This window comes from Malurus melanocephalus, unplaced genomic scaffold (assembly GCF_030028575.1).
Source record: "Malurus melanocephalus ecotype Western Australia unplaced genomic scaffold, MMel_1.1 scaffold_235, whole genome shotgun sequence".
NCBI lineage: Eukaryota > Metazoa > Chordata > Aves > Passeriformes > Maluridae > Malurus > Malurus melanocephalus.
The window spans coordinates 142,709-166,360 of NW_026623467.1; the positions used below are offsets into that span (position 1 = coordinate 142,709).

Below are 23,652 nucleotides of genomic sequence, written 5' to 3' on the forward strand. Positions count from 1 at the left end.
TTAAYTATGATTGCTGTTCATAGTAAAAGAGCATGAGAACAGCATGAAAGACTCTGGGCAAAGGAGTGCTTGAATAGACTGGGACAATTGGGTAAAAGAGGTTGAAAGATGTGTAAGGAATGTGATTACAAGTCTGTCTGTTGAGACTACAACAATCCAAACAAGAGCTGAGATGGCATGGAGGTGATGAAAAAAGAATGGAACCTAGGAATGAAGCGATAGGTGAAAATGGAGATTGAATTGGAAAACCTTAAAGGGACAATCAAGAATTTAATATTTGCTTATGTTTTTCCTGGTGGGATGAGTCGCTAAAGCTTGACCTTGTGGGGCTTGTTTAGATCTCTCTGACCAAGTTTGGAAGACAGGCCTTAGAGAACACAAGTTCAGAGGCAAAGCAGCCTCATTRGGTGCATTTTCTGTGCGTTCCTTCTGTTGGGCACGATTGTGCTGCWCAGGACAGCAGCTGGGGAGGTGCAGCAGTCTGAATGCGAGTTTCTCTCAAGCCAGCCGCTGAGACCGGCTGAGCAGCCGCTTCGGAAGCTCCCAGGTGGCCGCCTGGCCGTGCCTGATTGTGGCATCTCAGCTGGGGCTGTGCCCGCTGGGCTGCACCCGGATCGCTCCGGGAGCCCGGCGCTGTGCGGGGGCTGCGGGACCAAACCTCCGGGCGCTGCTCCAGCTCCAGCGGCTCCGTCCCCGTCCCCGGGCAGAACTACATCTCCCGGCGGGCTGCGGAGCGAGGGCACGGCCGGCCCGGGCTGGGGGCGGCCCCGGAGGCTCCGGAGGTTCGGGAGGTTCGGGAGGTTCGGGGAGCGCGGTTCCCGCTCCGGCCCGGCAGGTGAGAGCGGCGGGGCGGGTCCCGGGGATGGGGGGGCAGCGCTGCGGCACCGCGGGCTGGGCTTGGGAAGTTCCCCGACGGGATGGGAACGGCGGGGAGAGGAGACTGAGCTTCCCATCCCATAAAGGAAACCGCTTTTCCRAGAGATTCCGTGTGCCCAAGCCCGTGAGCGACGGTCCGTACATGCCAGGGGTTTACAGATGCGCGRTGCTCCGCAGCTGCTGCTGCCCGTATTCCGAACAGTGGGAATTGTTAAATAACGCAGTGGGTCGGCTGGGGATTTTTTGTTGATTTCGGGAACAGGAAGGCCCTAATCGGCATTCCTGGTTGGGGAGTGTATATGGCATTCCCAACAGCTTGGTGCTTTTCCAGGTTAAGGTCCCCGATAAGCGGGATTTACCGGTGCTTGTGGAAACAACAATTTTATTTAGCGTTCCTTGGGAACGTGGCCAACTTTCCCTGTTAGGTTAGAGTAAGTGGATTTAACTATTGGYGTGTAAATGGGTTCGGTTCCGTTTATTTCTTTATTTCTAAACGGGGATATTAAATTGAAATTTTATTTATTTACGGGTCATTTTGCCWAACCTGAAAATGGTATGGTTAAGTACTTTATACATAATTGCCTTTGCTGAACAAGCATTTCAGGGATGAGAAGAAAACCTTTTAAGTTAGTGCCTGTATTTTGTTGCATAACAGAGCAGTCTGCAAAGACTAAGCAACTTATGTACTCCTTGCTCAAGTTTGGCTCAGTTTGTCAGAATTCAGTTGAGATTTTGACTGCCCAGCAGTTAAAACATACCATTATCAAATACATTGCTTAATTTTCCAACTCTATTGAATTAGGCTGCTTTCTTTTCCCTTCTTTTCCTGGCATAGCTTTATCTAAWATAAGAGATTTTGCCTCGTTATTTTAGGTGAACTACAAGATAGGATCGGTCTTAGAAGCCAACGTMTCAAAGTTACATAGCCACAAGCACAGGGTTCATATTTTGGTTGGCCCTACTCTTTGGAGATGCTGTGCTTCTCCCCTGAAGCGGATATTAGTCCTGTTTGAAGTAAGCTAAAACTGAGGCTTGAGTGCACAGATTGCTAATGCTTACTGAAAATCGATGGGARATAGGCCCCAAAAGCAATTAAGCAGCTTTGAAAATCAATCCACAGTTGAAGTTGTCCAAGGACAAGGATTAGATCTTTGTCAGAGCTGAAGCCTTTGTGGGGAAGGTCCTGGCACAGTGTCAAGTTCATGGCTCTTTGTTCTACATCTTTTCCAGTCTGAATTAATATAAAAACTTGTGTGTGATTTGCTTAAACTCTACTTGCTTGTTATTTCTTCCAGAGTTTGTTATTTTTTTTCCGTAAGTGTGATCATAGTGTCGAAGTAAATAATTTGAAATAKAACACAGTTGGTAATAACCGGTGCAGCCAGAATCCACATGCAATTTGTCTGYGTAAATTGCCCAAAATAGGTTTTGGATTACTGGGTGTTTTAAAAGGTCTTTTTGCCCCCCTGTTGATTTGCTGTGCTTTAAGTGTTTGGTCATCCTGCAGGGCAATACCATGCTTTCAGCCTGTTTGTTTATCCAGGSTTTCAGCAAAGCTTTCAGGCCTACCTAGTATTTTTTGGTGTGCAAATGGCAATGTTTAAATCTTGTAAACACTATGAAACAAGCTCAGGCTCCTTGGTGGAAGGACCAATTTGTTCTGAGTAATTACAACAGGTAAATGAAAGAGTCTGGGGTAATAATTCTGGAATGGTAATAGTCCCAGAAATTCTTGTTGCTTCAGTAATAGTTTGTCAAGTAATTTGTCTGTGGAGAAGTAGCAAAGCAGGGCTGGGGTGGTAGCTGAAGTACAATTTATAGCTCYAGGCAAAGTAAATTGATTATCTTACATATTCCTATGCACATTTCTTGCATTATAGTCAGAGTATTCAAATTTTGTGGCCAGATGAGCAGAGGCAAAGCCTTACCTTTGTGGTAGAGTGTGCACTACTCCCCCTTCATTGAGCCTGCAAGAGGATTTTCTTCATGCCATGCACAGTCCCAGAGCCAGGGCAGACTTCTTTAAAGTACAAGTTCCAAATGTGGCAAATAGATCTCTAATTACTGTGTAATTCCCTGAAGAAAAGTCACTTGGAAAGTAGAGCATCTTGCTTCTCTCTGAAGAGCTTTGGWCTGCTTGTAATTAATGTTGAAAATACTTTTTTCCCTTCTGAATACTACTGCAGAAAAAGTCCTGGATTCTTCCTCTGAACACATTATTTTTAATTAAAAGCATCATTGTGTGTGTAAATGGGTGTTTACATAAACAGCAAAGCACAAAACATCTACTTCTAGAGTGGCATTTGCTTTAATGTGCTGGATGTAGCAGGATGGCTGACAGTGATTTGAATATGCCCTGGAGTTTATGGTTGGTTTTTCAAAGCAGCATTCTCAGCTTTTATATAGATTTAAGCATATTATTATTGATTAAATGCTTTCTGATTGTCAGGGCTGGGAATATTTTTGTGAAAATTGTGGAGGCCATGATTTGTTAGTTGCTCTTTCCGACAACGTATTTGCMAGAATGAAGAAATTATCTGGCATCGTATTTATGGAGGGATCCTGCTGGATTAAAGAACAGGAGCTKTTTGCTAGGTTTCCTCTCTGAAAAGTGAGCTGTTATCCAGCATTTCCTCCAGCTTTTTTTTTTTTAACCTCCCTGTGGGTTATTATTAGATGTAATCCATGGGACAAGGAAGGTCTCAGCAAASTTTTGGGTTTTGTTGTTCTTTCTCTGTCTCACGCAATTCTTCTCACATTTAGTGTATCCAGCAGTCAAATTCTGTTCATCTTGTGAATTTTATAGTGAAGACACATAACTATCACTCTACCAGATGGGTCTGTATTGTAGCCTTGGTGTGTTTTGCTGTCTGAGAGGAGCCAAGTCTTCCTCTCAGGTAAAAGATCATGTATGATGAATCAAAACCCAAGTTCTGCTGAAGGACCCAATCTTCTTGGGTGCTTCATCAAGAGTGTTAATTGCTCTAATCTGGTGGTTACAGGTAGTGCACTTTTCTAGATGAAGGCSATGCATCCAAAGAGAACTTAAATACTGTTAATTAAGAGAGATAAAGTAGCAGGAATTGTTCTTGTTACATGTTTACTCTGGCACATCCTTTTGGTGTTGCAGTTACTTGATAGAAAATGATGACTACCATCTGTTCCCCTCCCCTGGCATCATTCAAAGTTCCTTTCCTCATTGGGAATGAAGTCTTCATAGAGAGATAACAAGTTTCAATTTCTTCCTGTTTCCATAGTCACAATTAATATTCTTTTTTTTTCCTTTTACACTTTCAGCTCAAAGCAAAATGAATTGATTATATTATATATGATTTTGCACATTTCWTGTATTATACTTGGAGTATTCAGGTTTTGTGGCCAGTCTGAGAGGGAGTCTGGTGTCCTAGAAAAAGAATAAAATCTGGAATAACAGATAAAGTAAGGAGTCTCATCATAGAGGTAAGAGGGAGTCAGACGTCTTCAGGGAAGGAGGATTTGCAGCACCGCAGAAAAAGGAGGAAATGTGGAAAATTGGATATCACAGAGGATTGAGGTCGATCTCACACTGAGGAAGGAGRGAGTCTCACATTCAGGAAAGAGGAAGTCTGGCATCATGAAGAAAGGAAAGAGTSCATTCTCAACGGGGAATGGAGTCTGGCACACTTTGGAATGATGGATTTGTACATCTTGGAGGTTAAGAGGGAGTGTGGCATCACACGTGAAAAAATGAGTCTGCCATCACAAAAAAAAGCAGAAAATCTGCAGTAGTAGAGGGAGGAAGGAGTCTCATTAAGTAACAGGGAGATGGACTTCCTAAAGGAAGGAGGGAGCGTGGCATCATAGAGGAAGGAGTCTCATCATGGAGCTAAGAGGGATTGCAGCATCATGAAGGAAGGAGACAGTCTCATCAGAGAAGAAAAAGTCTGGCATCTTTGAGGAAGAGAAAAGGAAGGGAAGGAAGAGAAGGAAGGAAGAAAAGGAAGGAAGGGAAGGAAGGAAGGGAAGGAAGGAGTCATCATAGACATCGGACATCATAGAGAAAGGAGCGAGTGTGGCATCATGAAGGAAGGAGGGAGTTGGGCATCATAGAAAAAGGAGGAAGTCTGGGAATGTAGAGGAAGGAAAGAGTTTCTTTATAGCGGTAAGAAGGAGTCTGGAACTACAGAGGAAGGAAAGTCTCATCATGGAGGTAAGAGGGATTGTGGCACCAGGAAGGAAGGAGAAGGGCATCCAGGAGAAAGAAAGAAGACAGTCTTTCATCATTGAGGGAGGAAGGAAGGAGTCCATCATCACAGAGCTAGGAGGGGGTTGGATGTCATGGAAGGAGGAGGGAGTCTAACATTATGGAAAAAGAGGGAATGTGGCATCATAGAAAAGGGAGGAAAATTGGAGAAGTCTGGCATCACAGGGRTATGAGGGAGTTGGACATTGTASAGGTAAGAGGGARTGTAGCATCACAGAGGAAAGAAGGAGTTTGGTATCAAAGAAGAAAGCAGGRAATCTGCCACAGAGGAAGGAAGGAGTGTTATGGGGGTAAGAGGGATGGTGGCATTATGGAGAAAATCTGGCATCCAAAAGGAAGAAGTTTGGCATCACTGAGGAAGGAGGGAAGGAGTCTGTCTTCACAGAGGTGAGAGCAAGTCTGCCATTGTGGAAGAAGGAGGGAGTGAGGCATCAGAGAGGTAARAGGAGTCTGATGTCTGAGGAGATGGAGGTCATCTCACAATGATGGAGTGAGTTTGGCACTCTGGAGGTTTGAGGGAGTCTCAAATCATAGGGGGAGGAAAACATTTTCATTCTTGCCACCATTACTACTTGGAGTTGTGATCCTAATTTAAATTCACAATGTGCACCTCRTCTGTCTTGCAGTTTGCCAGAAAATTCCTCTGGCAGCCTTTATATTCATCTTTTCCATCTCCACACCTTCTTTTAACTGAAGGATTGTCATGTACTTTGTTCTTGCATTCCTCAAACTGCTTGCACTCTWTTTTCCCCTCTAAAGCACCACATATACGTCAATTCTGCATGTTTTAATAATTAAAGGTTTCGCTAACACAGTTTTCTAACAGTGCTAATACAAAAAGCTTGTAAATCTGGTAGCTGAAAAGATCTTTCCCTCCCTGATTCCATGGAAGATTCTTAAGAGACTTAGACTAATGGAAAACCCTACAGTAAATAGAAAGGGACATGCTGTGCTGTGCCACCAAGCAGTTTGGGATGAAAACAAGTTTTATCTGGAGATCAGGGTGGGCAAAACATTGGCAATAATACCATGGCAGGGAAGGAGGGTAACCTTTTACTCTTCACTAGTGGAGGATTTGGTGGAGCTAAAAATAGAGCCCTAATTTGCCTTAAGGCCTGAGGAACAATTACCTCTTTCTCATTTCCTTATCTGTAATATTTCACTTCTTGGTTCATTTCCACCCCCTCTGTAAATTGCAGGTACTGGCATAGGATGAGGAGGTTAACCTYGTTATTGCTAGAAACTCCAGTGGAAGGCAAAACAGAACCATGTGCTGTTCATAATTTCATTTCAGACACCAGGAATGWAATGTTGAAGTAAAGCTCAAGATGTTGTTTGGACTCTGTTGGACYGTGCCATTTAGTTGGCTGGATAGTGGCTAAGAATTGTTTTAAAAATCTTGTTACTGGCATGGTATTCTTCCCTCTTTTGACTGTAAGATGGGATTTGAGAGGGCACTGAGAGCACTTTCAGCTGTGTTCACCCTCCTGCTGTCACTTCACTGCACCCCTGTAAAAACCTGCTCTAGCTGGGATTTGAGGGTCATTAAATAGAGTAAAGGCTGGACGGGATAAACAGAATAAAATCTCTGCWTGGTCTAACCTTAATGCATTATTATGGTAGTTTGAACAGTTCTTTCACCCTTAATTATCATGACTGAACGGTGCTGATTTACGAATCCTTTYGTGGCTTTTCTGTCTGCAGAGTCTGAAACAGAAATTATTGCAGATGGAGAGTGCATCTCCTTTCTCCTGAATCATGCACACAGTCATTAGATCACAATAATGGGCATCACACAGATCCCAGACTGGGTTCTGTCAGTTTGAGTTTATGTTGCCCAAAAGCTTTTTTTAGACTCTTGAGAGAGAGTGGGTTTGTTCAAGCATAATAGAAGGAAAATTGAGATAAACAAAACATGTTTTTAAGCAGCACAGAAGAATGTGTGGGGCATGGCTTTGAAAGAGCAAGTAATGTTGCTTAGATATGTGCTCTTGTTAATTAAGTTTCTTCCTCTTAAGAATGTGGTATGCAGTATTTTAAATAATGATTGTGATATGAGCTTTCACCGGCCAGTGGCCAGTGATTACATAAGTACACTGCCCCTGGGTGAGACAAAGTGGATAAAGGAGAATTGAGTCCCATACAGCTTTTCTTTTATGCTTCTCTGGACTTGGGTCTCAGTGCCTGTGGGCTTCCAGCSTAGTACCAGAGAGTCAAAATTTGACTGTAATTGTAGGAAAAGTGAGGTGGGAGTGAGTTGTGTAAAGTGCTCAGCTACTGCCCTGGAATAACGTGCCTCAAGGACTGAGTACTCTAAGGAGAGGTTCTGAGTGATGCACATGGGTGCCCCCAGAGCCCAAACTGGCCCTGTGGATTGTTCCTCTTGTCCAAGGGACAAAGCAGGGGAAGAGCTGCACTGGAGCAGTGCCTCAGTGCCGTGGGGTGTAAGCCCTGTCCTGGGAGCAGCGTGCCCTGCTCCTGGGAGAGGCCTCAGAGAGTGATCTCTCCTCCTTTGAGGACGTGACCTCACTGCTTGCTTGTAGCCTTCTAATTAGGTTCCTTCTGTACTGGCTAATTTCTGATTGTGAACAGTCTAGGAAAAAAAATATAAAATASGATGATATCATCTCTTCCTGCTGTTTTGGAGATAGCATTGTGTACCACCTCCCTATGGCAATAAAAAATGTAAATGCTGGATTTCTTATCGAGACAAGGCAGAAACTCTGTTGGATTTGTATTTCCTGTCTTTGATTTGCTTTCCTGCGTAGGACGCTTTATTTCATCCGATGCCTGCCTCTCCTCCTCCCCTCTGATGTTAATGTATCACTTKGTGCTCACCTGGGAGATGTTATCACTTGCATGCAAAGCAATTTCTGCGTTGCTAAGCTATTTTCAAGCTTGTCATAATGCTCCATAAACCACAGGAATAGGAAGATTTTCTTCTACAAGTGCCTTGACTTGATGATTTTATGTCTGTTTCTGGTGCTACATAATGGTGAAAATGTGATGCCYGGGGATGGTAGGACACAGACTGAGGGGAAGCTGTGAGGGCTGTGCCATTTCTTAGCCCATTTTAGGCAGTGTTACAAGTGCCATGAGTTTCTCAAGTCCTTCAGTGGGGTTGTTTTTCCTTCAGGTGTCTTGGGAGGAGTGACCTGCAATTTCTGTAATTTGGGCAAACTGATGTGTAAACAAAGAYGCTGCAGCACAGAGGTGCCTTTTTKGTAAAGCCTGATGTGGGACTTTATGTAAGAGAACAAAAATAAACAGAAAAATGGCTTCTAAATGGAGCTGTTATTTCTCCTGCAGCATAATTATTAATCAATAAACCTTGTATCTCACAGAGTGTGCTGAGTGCTCTGAGCTCCCTCGCAGTGTGCTGGTAAACCAGAGAAAATGTTATTAACCCTAAGCTGTGATTGACTCTGGAAGCAGCACTGTCTCCCAGCTCTTGCTTCCCCCATGCAGCAGCATTTTTGCACCCAGAGCTGTGGGTGCTGTGCATCATTCGTGGCAGCTGGGCTGTGTTTGGGCCAGAACACAAAAGTCTGCACTGTTGCTTGTTTTTCCAATAACATATTCCAGATGGATTCTAACGCTGCAAGGCAAAGATGGATGGTTACTCGTGGAAGGAGATGGGGATTTTRCCATGAAGCTGTTTCATGGATGACCTCTGTGAAAAGAAAGAGYGTTGCTCTCTGGGGCATCTCTTCCTGGGTACTGATGAAGACAAAGCGTGAGATGGGACATGGCTTTGATGTAAATAATAATTGCTCTGTGCCTGTGGTGGGTGCTCTTAGCTCTGCTGTTGATGCACAGACAGAGGACAGTGCAAATCAAAATGCAGAAAGGTGCTGGAAACCAAGATGTTTTCAGTAGGGAGCAGTAAGACACAGTAAGGAGGTTTTASGGTTTTCTTGCAAATGTATTTCTCRAGATGTGCTTRGCCTTCTTCAAGAGGAGCTTGGCTCTGGGCTGTTTACTGGGCCCATTGCATTTCAACATTTATCTTTCRAAACATATTTTTTCAGCAGCAGACCGAAAGCATTTTTTCCCTGAACTCTTTAGGATAAAAGTACTGTCTAGGGTACTTAAGTGCTGTCTGTAAACAATATCCACCCTGGGGTACAGCAAAGTCTTGGAGCCTAAGGACCGTGGAATAAATGGAAATATTTCCTTCTAAGGCCTTGCCTTTGGTCACATATAAAGAGGAAAATCCAAACCAAAACATGGACTGCCTCTGAAGCCCTCGTTTATAAAGGCAGCATGCCAGTGTGGTCGCATCAAGAGACTTCAGACAAGAAAACYGCCAGCACTTTGTTGTGGACATCTCTGAAAACTGAGGGTAGAAAAGCGTTGTTGTCCCTGTTTTCCCCTCCCCATTCGTGGTGCTGTGGTGCATGGTGGAGCGAGTGTTGAGGAGCTGAGARCTCCCCTTTCCCCGCAGATCTCTGCAGTGATTCACGCCGGAGATTCTGTGCGGATGCATTGCCGCTGAGGCTGCTTTGTGCTGCTCAAACAGCACCCAGGAGTTCTGGAGAACCACCCAGAATAGTGAACTTGGGAAATCACTGCTCTGAGTGGTGTCCTTTGGGCCCAGGCTGGAGCTGTTGGTCGGAACGTGCTGTGTTCCAGCAGCTCATCCCTCACAAAAAATCCCCTCCAGTGCGCTGTGAACTGGTGCGMATTAACAAACCGCTGACGCACTTGGCCATTCCCTTCCTGGGCACTCAGGGAAAAATGGAACAGAGTTGGAGCTCTGCATCCCCATGTTGATCATAATTGGGAATTTTACAGGCACTTTCCAGGGGGCTGGGAGAGCTTGAACACAGAGAGACGCTCTGTTAGCAAAAAATAATCCAACCAGCTTCTTCCAAATCAAGATGCCTAATCATGCAAATCAATTTGCCACCAGCCCCAGCTCTGCAATAGAAGGCAGGATTCTTGGGAGACCTGAAGCTGATTTTGGCACTTATTGCTGCATTGTAAACAAGCTCATCCTCAAGTCTCTTTGGAATTCGTTGCAAACACGGATTGTCTGTTCTTTCCAAGTGCTGTCCAGGGCAAATGCAAAATACACACATTTGCACACAATCCCTCCTTGGTCTTCTGCTGCAAAAATTCTGCTTTCTCAAGTGTCCTTGAGAGCAGATGGGTGGGGCAGGAATGGTTTTACAGCTCTGGGTGCTCCAATGCCTTAGGACTTGAGGGTTTCTCTCTGAGCAATGGCTGAGGCCATGTTCCTGGGCAGAGCAGCTCTGTGCTGGGTGCTGTGCCACTGTCACTGTCACTGTCACTGTCACGGGCAGAGCCCCGTGGTGCTGATGCAGCAGGAGCCAGGAGAAAGAGTCCTCTGTTTTTGTAGGAATCCCGGGCCATTCTGTCTGAACAACAGGGCTGGCGCTGGCAGCAGCATTTCTGTTGGTCCTGGGACTTTGCAAACAGATTGAAGTTGGCCAAGAGTTTGGATTTTTCTGTGGTGTTTACACAGTTATGCTGCTGAACYTTTCTAGTCTAGACATGGCTTGAGWTGTGTTGTGATTTCAGGGAAGTGGCTGTTTTTCTCTGTGAAGGCTCAGGAGTAGAAATGTTATAAAATGCTGTGGTAGGTATCATTTCTATGTAAAGTGCTTTGAGGTTTCTAGAAGCCCCTCCAGTTCTGCTCTGCAGTAAAATTTAATTGTGCTCAGGATGCTCCTAAACTGCATTGCTCTGTGTGCTGAGGCAAGCTGAAATTGGATAAACTTTTTAATTCTGGGCTAAGTTATGGCCTGGGTATTATAAAGGTGAAAAAAAGAGTGTTGCCTTGTGCTCTAGGTAACATTTTGAAGAAAAACAAGCRKCAGAAATTATGGAAGCACCAGTGAAACAAATAAACAGATCGAGTTTTTTCAGTGCTTGTCGTTCCCAATAGCTCCAGCCTCTGAGGATTCAGGCACTTTCAAGGCTGTAGCACTTGCATGTGTGAAAAATAGGGGTTTTTTTGTAGCTTGTTCAATCTGCACAGTGCCTGACTCTGTACAAATGTTTTAGTGGGTGCTTATCTTGATTTATTTATTTACTTATTTATTGTCAGCCATTAGGAAATTAAACTCAAGAAGTTGACTAAAATRTGTCCTGTCACATGAAGGCACAGAAATTGTTTCACTCAGTTTCATTGCTGCCCTAATCCTGTGAATTCCCGTTAACTTGTGTTAAAATTCCTGGTTTGATCCAGGAGTAAATTTGGTGCATTCTGATGACTCTCTGAGCCATTCCAGAGCATCAAATTACTCTGCAGCAGCAAAACCAACAAAAACCTTCTGACTCTAGAGAGAATGAAGACGTTCTGGGTCATAAACAATCCTTGCCCTACAGAAGTTTTGAAATACTTCACGTTTTAGCAATTCCCCAGCAAATGAGTCTTTGAAGCACAGCAATCTTTAAAATTATGCATTAAAATTATGACAGTACTGTTCCCCAAACCACCTTACAAATGTTTCTTACACTTAAAGGCATGCTTGAAAACATTAATTATTAAAGAAAGCCTAGCTGTTTTTTCTACTTGCAGCACGAAACAGTCCAAATATATTCAAAATGGATTTTTTTTTTGGTTAAGATGTTCTGTTTGACTGAAGCACAGCAGCCCTGCAGCTGGATTATGCAGATGTGCTGTGAAATTAGGTTGGTCTTCACCTTGACATTTWATCACTTCACCAAGAATTTTATCATTTGGGAATGTGATCCCATTTTAGAGCCAGGAGAGCCTGCACAGGGTCTSGGTTTCTCTTTAAAACAGGCAGAAGGAAAGGGAAGGCCTTCCTACCCTTTGCACTGCTGTTCAAGGGTTGTGCAAATATATCCTTGCTCCACTTCCGTGCTGACTGGGAGGTATGAGGTGGCTGCCCTCAGGCTGTTCGCTTTTTATTCTGTTTATATATTTTGTATATATTTCTCTCCAAATCTACAGTAGATGTTAAGCCTTGCTGAAGAGATGCTCTGCTTTGGGTTTTGTGGGGCGTCTAGAACTTCAGAGAAGGAGATAGAATTAAATGTGAATTATGTAATTATGCTATTATGTTATATTTATATAATGTTCATATTATAATGACTGTTTAATTGCCACATGATCTCTTTACTCGCTTTGAGTTCTGTTTTCATTTTTTGTCTTTTATTTAAAACAATTCTTCCTCATGTGAGTAGGTAAAAATATTTCATTTCAGAAATTTTGCAGAAGTATGGMTATCATGTGAGTGCCAGAACATCCTGTAGCTGGAATCCTGTCTAAAACCGGAAAACCTCTGTAGCCTTCACCAAGAACGTGTTTCWCTCTGAGCTGATGGGGCTCACCAGGGTTCTGCTCTCCTCTTGCAGGCATCATGCTGCTCGAGGTGCTCCTGCTCCTGGGGACGCTCCTCATCTACTTCTTATTTTCCAAGAGGAAAGAAGAGACGCTGCCCTTCAAGGATGGGTGGTGGGGCAAGGGACAAAAGCCTGAAACCAAAGAAGACTCAAGTATTCGGCCATTTAAGGTGGAGACCACCGAGGAAGAGCTGAGTGTAAGCAGATCTCTGCACTGGAGGGAGGGAAGGAAGAAATGGCCAAATAAATGCAGAACTTGTTTGGAAGTGATTTTTAAATTGAACCAACAGAGTGAGCAGTGATGTCCAGGTCTTGGGGGAAGGGATTTTTCAGTATTTCAGAAGATAGGTATGAATAGGCTGATCTCACTGTATAATTTTGTTCTCAGCTGGCTCTTGCAAAATTGCTGGTAAATAAACCTACTCTGCAAAGCCTAATAAACATAAAAATCATATTACAGATTACTCAACTCTGTTTTTCTGTTTGTGCATTTTCCTCAGTTTGTGTGGACCAGGATAAGAACAATGTCTTTTTTTTTCCCCCTTTCTTTTCAAAGCAATTACAAATACCTCATTTTCTTGACTGCTTTGTGTTTGCAGCTGTGTTGGATGCTGATTCTTCTGTAATTAATAGTCTACTTTGGTCAACACTAAATTACTGTGGTAATTACAGTAAACACATACGTTGCAGAATTTGTTGGATAGAAAGATTTTGATTGTGTGTGTTTAAGCCAGGGATTGAACGATTTCATAGATCTGTGTGGAGTCATGGTTCAAACAATACTCATGGGATTGCTCATATTATTAATTTATAATGGATCCCTAATTTCTCAGCAARGCCTGGGATTTTTAACTCTTTGCTTTCCCTTCTTAGTGACATCAATGGGCATTGATCTCCATTATGTTTTTCGCTTACACTGCAGACACTAAGCTGGATACTGTCTAGCTTAAAAATGTTTTTGAAACATGCAGCTGTTGCAACATAATGCATGGGTAGAAAATTTTGGTTTWAAATATAAACTAGGATTTAAAGTTATACATTATTAAAACACTTTAAAAAGTGCAAAATGTGTGCCTATAAAGACATGTTAAAAAACTTCATTTAAAAATGCCTGTTTTCTGTACATGTGATGAATGCCAACAGAGTGGGAGCGGTCTCTATGACTCTATTAGAAAATGCTGTCCAGGTATAAAAAAAAAAATTCCATGGAGGTTTGAGCAGGATTGGATTTCCAGACCTGCCTTTCACCCTCATCCACTCTGTRGCTCTGTTTGCAGTAGGAAGGGGCTCTTGGCTGTCCTTTCCTGCTGGATGATTCTGGACTGATCTTGCAGCATCATCAGCATCCCCTGTGACCCTGAAGCGTAGTGGGAAGGTGGCTGTCCTTGTTATTCTAGATTGGCAAACTYCAATTTCAGTCCATGTTCACCAACCTTCTGTCTATGCAAAATCCTTCAGAGTATTTCCCAGCGAAGACATCCCACCCTGGTTTTGGGAAAGCAGAAGGTTTGGGCCAGATCCCTGCATTGATTGAGAGGGAAGTAGCCTGGAAAGGCAGCAAGGCTCCCGTGTGAAGCTGCAGCAGTGTCAGCAGAGCTTCTTGCCCTGCGTGGCTCTCAGACAGGTTGGGCTGCCCTGCGGAACAAAGGCTGAGAGCAGCTGGGAATGGAAGGGGAAGGAGGCCATCTGGAGGAGGGAAAGAATTGGAACAGCTGATGGAGCRTCAGCAAAAGGCACAGGTGTCTGATTAGGGATGTTATTTCCATTGTCCTCATTTCACTTGGTAATAACTGGAAACYGTACACAGCAGAGCTCAGGACAGCAGTGTTCTTAATGTCTCTTCTTTCTTTTTCCCTGTAGGATTTATTCAGGAGGCTTGACCAGGCTCGATTCACGGAGCCCCTGGAGAACAGCTGCTTCCATTATGGGACTAACTCAGTGCATCTCAGAAAGGTYGTGTCCTACTGGAAAAACCAGTTCAATTGGAAGAAACAAGTTGAGGTCCTCAACAAGTACCCACAATTCAAAACAAAGATTCAAGGTGTGTAGCTTTTTCCCTTAAAACACGAACAATAATACATAAATTTGTCTGCAAGGGAGCTTGGTGGTCAGAAGGCTCTGGATGTGCCACACGGGCCTTCCCTCCCTGGCTGCCACAGTCTGGATCATTGACATTCCTGCTGAAGCAGCAAGGAATTCCTTCCCTGTCACTGGAGCCTTTAGGACAAGGAATGACAAATGGAATTCCCTGTGCATGAGTGGGCAGCTGTCAGCTRGTGTTAACAGGAGCCAAGCACAGGCATTTGGAAGCAGAAATGGATCTCAAGATGTACATGTGTTCCCCTGCTCGCTCGCAGTCACGCAGGAATCCCCACAGATGTCTCCTCTGTCTCCGTGGAGCTGCCCAGTGCCACTGTCACAGCCAAGCCATCAGCCTGGCACCCTGCTCAGATTGGCAGGGCAGATGTGCTCTGCTGCACCTCTTCCAGCATTCCCAGGCCTGGGAATGCACAATGCCCTTTTCCTGGGATTGCTGTGCTGCCAGCAGGGAGGAATGGTTTCTCTTCATTCAGAGCACAATGCGCCTTTCCAAACAGTTCATTCAGCCAAGATCTGCTCCTACTGGAGTTGGGTCAGACCAGGCTTTTAAAAATGCCTGATTTAGGGTGGTGGTGGGTCATTTGGGGGTGCAGTTGTAGATCCAGAGCACAGCAGGCAATTGTCTCACATGATGGCAGAATTGAAGCTTAAGAGAGTATTTTGGTACGTTTTTACCTGCACTCACAATTTTGTGTTATTTCAAATGGTTCTTTTTTCCATAATATTTAAAATGGATTTGGGACAGCAAATAGTGTTACATAGTGGTTAGAACATAGAGCATTTGTTTAAATAGTAGTGCTAGTGGAAAAAGATAAAACCAAGATCCTTCCCTTAAAAAAGAAGGAAAAAGCATCATCTGAGACAAGAAAGGGAGAAGCAGCTRAGGACAATGCACTATGWAGAGCAACRGGAAGGGAAATCTCAGCCCTGGGGAAGATTACAGGGAGGAGACATGAAAAGACAAGGTCAAACATGCTGTGTATCAGATTCCTACCTTCTGTCATCACTTGAAAGCTTTTCAGAGAATACAGAGATTCACAGAAGTGTCAAGGATGGGGAAATCTCAAGTCAGTGAAAGAGGGTGGGACTGCTGCTGAACTGGAGTTGATGTGAGTAAAATATGCTTAAATACATCAAGAAATGAAGCATTCAGGCTCTGCTGGGAACAAATGCCTGTGTCCTGGAAAACAAAGCCCTGAGTTAGTTTGAGGAAGAGCAGTTCCCCTGAAGCAGGTAGTGCAATGCTGTGTGAAGTTTTCCTGCTGGRAAGGATCAGAATGGAAACCACGCTGCAGTTTTAATCTTTTTACTGAACAAGAGGAGACTGGTACTGGAACAGTTTTCTGTTTTGGTTTGCTCACTGAAAGAGATACCAAAAGCTTTGCACAAAGGGTAGGAAAGAGCTGCAAAAATGAACAATTTAACTCTCTTTTAGCAAGGGTAGGAAAGAGCTGCAAAAATGAACAATTTAACTCTCTTTTAGCAAGGGTAGGAAAGAGCTGCAAAAATGAACACTTTAACTCTCTTTTAGCAAGGCACAAAATCGTTGATTGGGCATGATTGGTTTGTCAGCAGTTAAGATGTGTGACCTGATTACAGGAGGCCTCCACAAACAGAGAATACTTAGGGGAGGCTTTTAAAATTCCTTTTACTGTAGCATTTAGGGTCAGTGGCTGCAGACAGAAGCCAGACATGGTCCAATGGGAAAGTAAGGCATGCACAAAATGARGAAAGTGATTAACACCCCAAAAAAAACAGCTGCAAGTTGTGATGGATTCCCTATCTCTTGGTGCCTTCAAGCTGCAATTGTAGGCCTTTTAGRAAGAAAAATCTATGGTTTGACTGAAGTCTATCCAGTGCCATGCAGGGACTTTGGGTRAAATTTAAGGGCACTTGGACTGAATGATGTAATTGTCTCCTCTGCCTTCAGGCTGTGTGAGTCACCGTGTTACCGTTAGTAGATCGCTTCACTTCTCTGTCTTCATTTGCCAATTTATTTTAAAACAGAAACAGCCAACCTCATTTGGCYGCTGTGATGCTTAATTGCCTGTTCTAAAGTACTTTCAGGTCCTTGGATAAATGTATCCAGAGAGGTGCAGCGTGTTTGCACGCTCCCCAAAAAAAGGGCTTGGGAAGCGCTTTATTCATAATCTGTTCTCTGATTAGTTTCAGTGCCATGGTGAATTTGGGCGTGCTAATTAATGATTTTATTTTTACAGGCATTGATATCCATTTTGTTCATGTAAAGCCTCCTCGTTTGCCTGAAGGCCAGTCTGCAAAGCCACTGCTGATGGTTCACGGTTGGCCTGGCTCCTTTTACGAGTTTTACAAAATTATCCCTCTCCTGACGGATCCTGCAAGCCAYGGCCTCAGTGATGAGCACGTTTTTGAGGTCATTTGCCCATCTATCCCTGGTTATGGTTTCTCAGAAGCACCCCACAAAAAAGGTATGGCACATGGGAGGAAACAGAACCACCACGAGCCTGGTGTAACAGAGAGACAGCCTCTGGCAGCAGAACAGCAGCTCCTGTTACACACTTCTTGTTTTCCCAGTGTGGGAACAGAGATCCCGTGGGAGGAGGGAGATAARGGGGTGACTTTGGGTGACACCATTGACTGGTTTCTGGAGCAAAGTGTAAATAATTTAAAAAACACTACAAAAAGCTATGCAGTGACAACTCCAGGGTTGTAACTGCAKCCATGTCTGAGTGAGCAGGCAGAATAAATTGAATTTATTACTGTTCTTTTTGTGTGTTTTGCATCCATATTCCACAGCATTGTGCAGGTAAGTGAGAAGGAAGAGCTGGAACAAATCAGTTCATGAACCTACAGGGCAGGTTGCAGGCAAATACCTACTTGCTCAGCTTGTGCTCTGTGTTACACCAACACAARCTGCAGCAAAGTGAAGCAAGGCAGTGTTTAAAGTGATACTGAGYTTAGTATTTAATTATATGTGCAGGTGAATGATGCAGGGAAGGCTGGGTTTGCTTTTCTCTGCTTCCCTGGCTACGATTCACGTGGTTGGTGTTCAGTGCAGCGGAGAAACGCATCACTGATGGAAACAAGAGTTTCCAGCTATTGTTAAAAGGAGACTCTGCTCCCAGTAGACAAAATCCCAGTAGACAAAACAGAAACATTCCCTGGGCAACACTGATGAGGCTCAGATGGAGCATGGACAGTTTAAAGGGAATCTGACAGCCCCTTGGTGGGGCAAGTGCATGGACAGCTGGGAGAACACCAGTCTGCAACAAAGGCTGGGCTTTATCCCCCTGAGGTTTCTGCAACAAAGGCTGGGCTTTATCCCCCTGAGGTTTCTATTTGCTCCCCAGACCCTGCCTGGGTGCTGTGAAAGGGCTTCCATACAGTCTGCTACACAGGCCAGGAAAAAGGGACTTGTAGCTTTTGAGTGACTTGAAAATTGTCTTGATGTGGAGAATAAATGCTACGGGGTTGGAAGTGTGGGTGGCATTAATAAAACAAAAGTGTTCTTTTCTTTTAATGCAGACTTTAATTCTGTGAGTGCAGCTTCTGTTTTTTATGAGTTGATGCTCAGGCTGGGATTCAATGAGTTCTACACCCAGGGTGGTGACTGGGGCTGGCTCATCTGCACCAACCTGGCACAGATAGCTCCCAAGTGAGTACCCCATTGGGACAGCTGTTTTACTCGGTGAATATTTATTTCTCGTGCTCTTGGAAAATCCTGCCTAAGTCCTCACTGCATAGTTTCTCTCTTTGGTGCTCAGTGTTGAGCAATGATCCAAAAATTACGTACCTTAGTTTATTTTAAATGCTTTTTCTTTCAAACAGTTGTGCAGTAGTTTTGTAGTGACCTCACTGAGGTCTGGAGTGGGACAAGAACTTGTAAAAAAAAAAAAAAAAAAAAAAAAAAAAAAAAAAAAAAAAAAAAAAAAAAAAAAAAAAAAAAAAAAAAAAACAGACAAAAAAAAAAGAAAAAAAAAAAAAAAAAAAAAGGGAGGATTTGTGGCTTAGCATCCTGGATTGTGTGCTGATTACTTACAAAGTTGTCCCTTTGACTTGTGTTTGTGTGAAAAGCCACACCACAAAGGGCAGCTGAGGTCATGATGTAATTAACACGCTGGAATTCAAGTATGTTAATTTTTGTTAATAACATTTTAAATGTTGCTGGTCACAGCACCAAGTCTGGCAGGGTTCAAGAAGCATTTGAGCAGCACATTCAGGTGCATGATGTGATTTTTGGGGCTGTCCTTTGTAAGGCCAAGAGTTGGACCTTGTGGGTCCTCTCCAACTCAGCTTATTCCATGATTCTAAATATGACTSTGAATCACACTTTATTTTTGTTAATTCATGGGTCTGTTTCTCTTTTTGTCTTTAGCCATGTGAAAGGTCTCCATTTAAACATGGTCTCAGTTTCSAAGCTGGGGCTCACTCACCTGCTCTCCGTCCTGCTGGGCCGATACTTCCCAGGGCTCTTYGGATTCCAGGATGAGGATGTCAGGAGGATGTTCCCCTTCTTGAAAAAAGGGCTCTACAGGATCTTGTCAGAGTCTGGCTATGCTCACATACAGGCTACAAAGCCGGATACTGTTGGTAAAACAAACAAAAGAACCTCACAACCTTTTGAGCTTGGAATACTTAGGTGTCTTCACTTTTGCTGTATTTTTGTATTTTCATGGAAACAAAGTGCAGATATGTTTCAAATATGCAGAAATTAGTTTTTCTTTTTGTAGCGTCTCTGCACATCCAAACTGAGCATGCTCCAAGTGCCACTGACCTCATTTTCCAGGTTTTCATAAATAAAATAGATTGTTTAATACTTTTCCACTTCGGCTATCACTTGGGAGTGTAATTCCATTTCAAATGCTGCTCTGCTGAGAGCAAAAGATAGTTTCTTCTCAGAGAATGGATTGCATTCAAATAATGTAAACTACAAGCAGCTTTTAGCTGTCTCAGCACACAATGTAGCTTATTTATTATAGGGATAAGTAATACCTGAGAAGTAAAATCAAATTTCATTTTCACTCATTGTTCTGAATCACTTCCAGAATTTCAAGGAAAGAAGAATTGTAGCTATGAATGTTCTTTCTAGATCAGTCACTCAGRTGGTTTAACTGCTTTAAGTATCTCAGTATTGTTTCTATTTAAAAACATCTTTTGTGACTGAATTGGACAACTGAGTCAGGAGTACTGACTGCATTTTAGTTTAGTGCAGCAGCAATTCACTGATGGATTTTATTGAAAACATAGCTAAGGGAAATAGTTCTTAATGGTTTTCCATAAGCTTACCTACAGAGGCAGGTATGTTCTTAAAATGTGTAGGCAAAAGGATAATTTTATGGATTTAAAACAATTTTGCTTCAGTTGAGTTTTGGTTTCTAAAAATTGCCAGTCTTCTGTGCTTTAGGAAAGAGAGGGAAGCTGATTGCTAAAAGAAGCCTAAGCCATGCTCCTTCTCAATGAGAATTTTGGCTGRTTCTTGCTCTTACCAGCCACGTGTGGTCTGTCAGAGCAGGATGTGCAGACTGGGAACCAGCAGCCAGTTCATGCTTGGGAKCTGGAGCATTCCTGCAGTTCTCAGGGGAACAGGAAAGGAACAGGAAAGGAGCAGGGCAGTGATGGGTTCCTGAAAGGAGAGAAACATTCTGAGACATTCCTAACAGAAATGCACATTTCTGACAGAAATGCATGTTTTCCAAGTGCTCTTAGGACCAATGTCAGTTTTTCCTTCTGTGTAAGTAGATGTAGTGTACTCACAGTCAGCAGATGAGAACAGGCTGCTGCTTGTCATGTCCAACAGATGTGGAAGGTGTGCTCAGCAGAACTTTTTCCAACACTTGCTCTTCCAGTTATCAATAATAGTTGCTTAATAACTAAAATTCCACTGTCATGTTTCAATAGCAATTACTGATGAAATTGTGCCATTTGGTATACTGATGAAATCTGCAGTGTTAGGCACCTATCTTTTCAAGGTGGGCTTGCATGGATGGTGCTTCAAAGGTATAGCTGCTCCTTGGGAACAGCTTCTTCTCATGTTTTACAGAGAACCTGGGGCAGTTTATGGTCCCTGTGTTTCACAGCATTAGGATGTGTGATCAGAGTTCCAAGTGCAGGTGTGTTTTTTCTGTCCAAGAAAAACAAGCTATAAAAGCTGTATGAATCTTGTTCTACATGAAGGCAGTTTGCTGTTGCTAATTCAGAAGATGGGCTGTTTAGTAGAGCCTTGCTGTTCCTTAATGACTTTCTAATAATCCCTAAAATGTTTTTGCTGTTAGATAATGCTGCAAATCCTCCTGGTCATGTGTAGGCATGTGGGGTTTGGCTCTGTTATGCTGTTTAATACATGACAGATTAATGGATGCAAACCCTCCTTGGCACATGGAGCTTAATCTTATTAGCTTACCAGAAAAAAAGAAAAGCCAGCAGAAATCCAATACTGTAACATCAGTTCAAAAAACGTTCAGTGTGAGCTAATGTGGAGCCTGCTTGTTTGAAGCTACTTTCAGTTTATGATTTGGCATTAAATGGCTCCAATTCATTGTRCTATTTTATTTATTTATTTAAGGATGCAGCTGCTGGGACAGCTTTGTTAAGTTACAYCCCCTATATGAAATCAGGCTCTCTATGAGTTCAGTAGTCGGATATCAAAGTTATGGTTAAATTTTCTTCCTCCTTTACAGGCTGTGGTTTGAATGACTCCCCTGTAGGGCTGGCTGCATACATCTTGGAGAAATTTTCTTCATGGACTGATATTGAATTCCAGAATCTAGAGGATGGAGGGCTAGAGAGGTAAGCCTTTTCTCTTGTGCCATTTTGGATGAAGCAGCTGAGCCCCAGAGTCACAGCTAAAGTGATCACCTGTGGTCACCTCACACCTTACAGTGACCCTTTAGTGACCACAGCTGGTGCAGGGCTGCACTACAGAGGCAAACAAAAAGAGGCTGCAAAAGAGAGGTCTGTCTGCAAAACAGACCATGGAGGATGAGGGATTCCTTTCCCACTTTTATTTCCTAGAAAAAAATACACCCCACAACTCCTGTATATTAAAAACTGACTTAGAGGGAAGAATCTAATTAGAACACAAAATCCAAAAGTTTAACTCACATTAAGATGCTGGGAACTTATGTTTCATTGTAATACTAACAATTAACTCTCTGTGAGTTTCCTTTGGATTGATTGTTACCGCTTCATCTACCTACCATTTGCTAATGAAGGATTATGTTTAGTGTGCAGCAGGAATCAGAGATGAAATCCCCTTTGAGAACTACCTGGCAGGAGTGCAGAGAAGGGGCGTGCTGTGGGAGGGCCCAGTGGCAGCAGATTTGAATGGAATGTTTGCACTGCACCCAGCTAATAATGCACTGTTTACAGCACGTGTTGGTGTGTGACAGCTCTGTTGAAGGCCCACGGTGGCATTTCAGATTATCATTAGGAAATGGCACAAGCTGTTGCATSTGCTGTTCTGCTCCCACCCTCCCAGTCTGTGGACAGGAGAGACAGCCATGCTGGAGCATAAGGTGCTTGTTGGGATCTGCCTTCTGTAGAGGAGTAAAATGTCACTTCCCAGTTTGTGTCTGAAAGCCTTTAACATCCTTCACTGGTCACTGGCAGACAGAGGGGGAGCAGTAATTTCACCTTTCCACTCTTAACCTAATTAATTGTTAACTATTTTCTTCCTGTAACCTTTTTTTTTTCTCCTTATAACCAAACCAAAGTCAATTCCCTGCTAAAGTAATGCAAATCAGCATGCAGTTCTAACTAAGCAATCTCTGCCTCTCCAGGAAGTTCAGCCTGGATGATCTGCTCACCAACATCATGATCTACTGGGTGTCAGGCTGCATTGTCTCCTCCATGCGTTTCTACAAAGAGAACTTGCAGAARGGGATCGGCACACAGAAACATGAAAAGTGAGTGTGGCTTCTTCTAATTAAAATATTTTGCCCTGATCCTGATTTTATGGTTGCAGACGGGTTGTTCATGACTTGTAGGTTTCTGAATGCTGAGGAAAAACACTTTTCTATCACAGCACTCCTCTACAGAACAGACCTGGTAGCTGATGCACTGTGCTGTGCTTGGAAAACACAGTCCTTGAGTAGGAACCCTGAACCATCAGCAAGGAGATCTGACTGGAGGCACTGCTTGAGGGCTTCCCATTTGTTGTGCATCCATATACTTGCTGATTTTATTACAGTTACTAAATTAGCCCTAACTGAGTCATGCAGTCAGTTTTGTTTAGTTYAGGTGGTAGTAGTTTTAGTGCTTTTCTGGACACACTTTGCCTATTTCTGGAAAAGGCTTAAGTCTTTCCTTTGGAAGCAACTTGAGCACATGACAAACTGCATCTTTCAGGAGTCAGTGAGACTGATGTGCCTGCTGCTGCTCAGACTCTTCAGCCTGGTTGCATGTACTCATGTCAGCTCGAGGATGAGGGAAAGCTTAAACCCGCCCCGAGGCATTTGCWACCCCAGCTCAGTGCCATGGTATTTATTTAGCTGTGAAATGCTGCTCCCAGGAAGCTGACTCAGTTCCTGAAACTGTTGTGGCCACGCTGGGGGCAGTATCTTGCTCCCGTTTTGCCTGCATGGGATGAGCTGTGTGAACTTCTATGTGCCCAGAGGACAGAATCTCAAAGTCATGTGTAAAATTCTGATCTCAGGCTTCCAGTGCCTACGTGCCCAACACTTTTTGTATCTACATTTTTAAAGTCTGTCACTTCTGACAATGCTTCTTATGTGCATGGGATATTTAAACCTAGAAAATGTGGCTCTTATAACAAGTGTTGCCTTGAACAGCCAGTTTTTAATAATGACACAGACATKGTTAAGGSGATAAAAKGGTTTTACCTCAGTATTTGGAATCTCAGGTGYACACCTTGATGGYAGAATGCACACCTGTGTACAGCACRGATACAAGTTTTATAGATTTCAGGAATTAGCAAACGTATCTAGGATTCCCCAATAASAAACTTAACAAATGCAGTAATGTCCCCCTATTCTAATGAATCCCTGCCCCTGGATGAGGCCAGAACACAGTTTATACAAGATGTTCCAGACAGAAGGCCTCACCCAAAGCTGGAGCCTCGGGTTTAAGATAGCCCAGGGCACACTGACTGTTTG

At 43.4% G+C, this 23,652-nt stretch overlaps 1 protein-coding gene across 3 annotated transcripts in view; it reads left to right on the top strand.

Annotated features, from left to right (window-relative positions):
• The first annotated feature begins 664 nt into the window (after positions 1-664).
• EPHX1 (epoxide hydrolase 1) overlaps positions 665-23,652 on the top strand; it is a 24,935-nt gene continuing 1,947 nt past the window's right edge. The window contains exons 1-8 of one of the 3 annotated variants that reach the window (XM_057374894.1): positions 665-835; positions 12,473-12,657; positions 14,321-14,501; positions 16,780-17,007; positions 18,065-18,194; positions 18,915-19,129; positions 21,217-21,325; positions 22,318-22,443. In XM_057374894.1, the coding sequence (XP_057230877.1) occupies positions 12,478-12,657; positions 14,321-14,501; positions 16,780-17,007; positions 18,065-18,194; positions 18,915-19,129; positions 21,217-21,325; positions 22,318-22,443 (1,169 nt within the window). In that variant the 5' untranslated portion in view covers positions 665-835; positions 12,473-12,477. Of the gene's footprint in view, positions 836-11,955; positions 12,030-12,472; positions 12,658-14,320; positions 14,502-16,779; positions 17,008-18,064; positions 18,195-18,914; positions 19,130-21,216; positions 21,326-22,317; positions 22,444-23,652 lie in introns of those variants that run through there. The other 2 variants (XM_057374896.1, XM_057374895.1) reach the window with 2 other exon arrangements.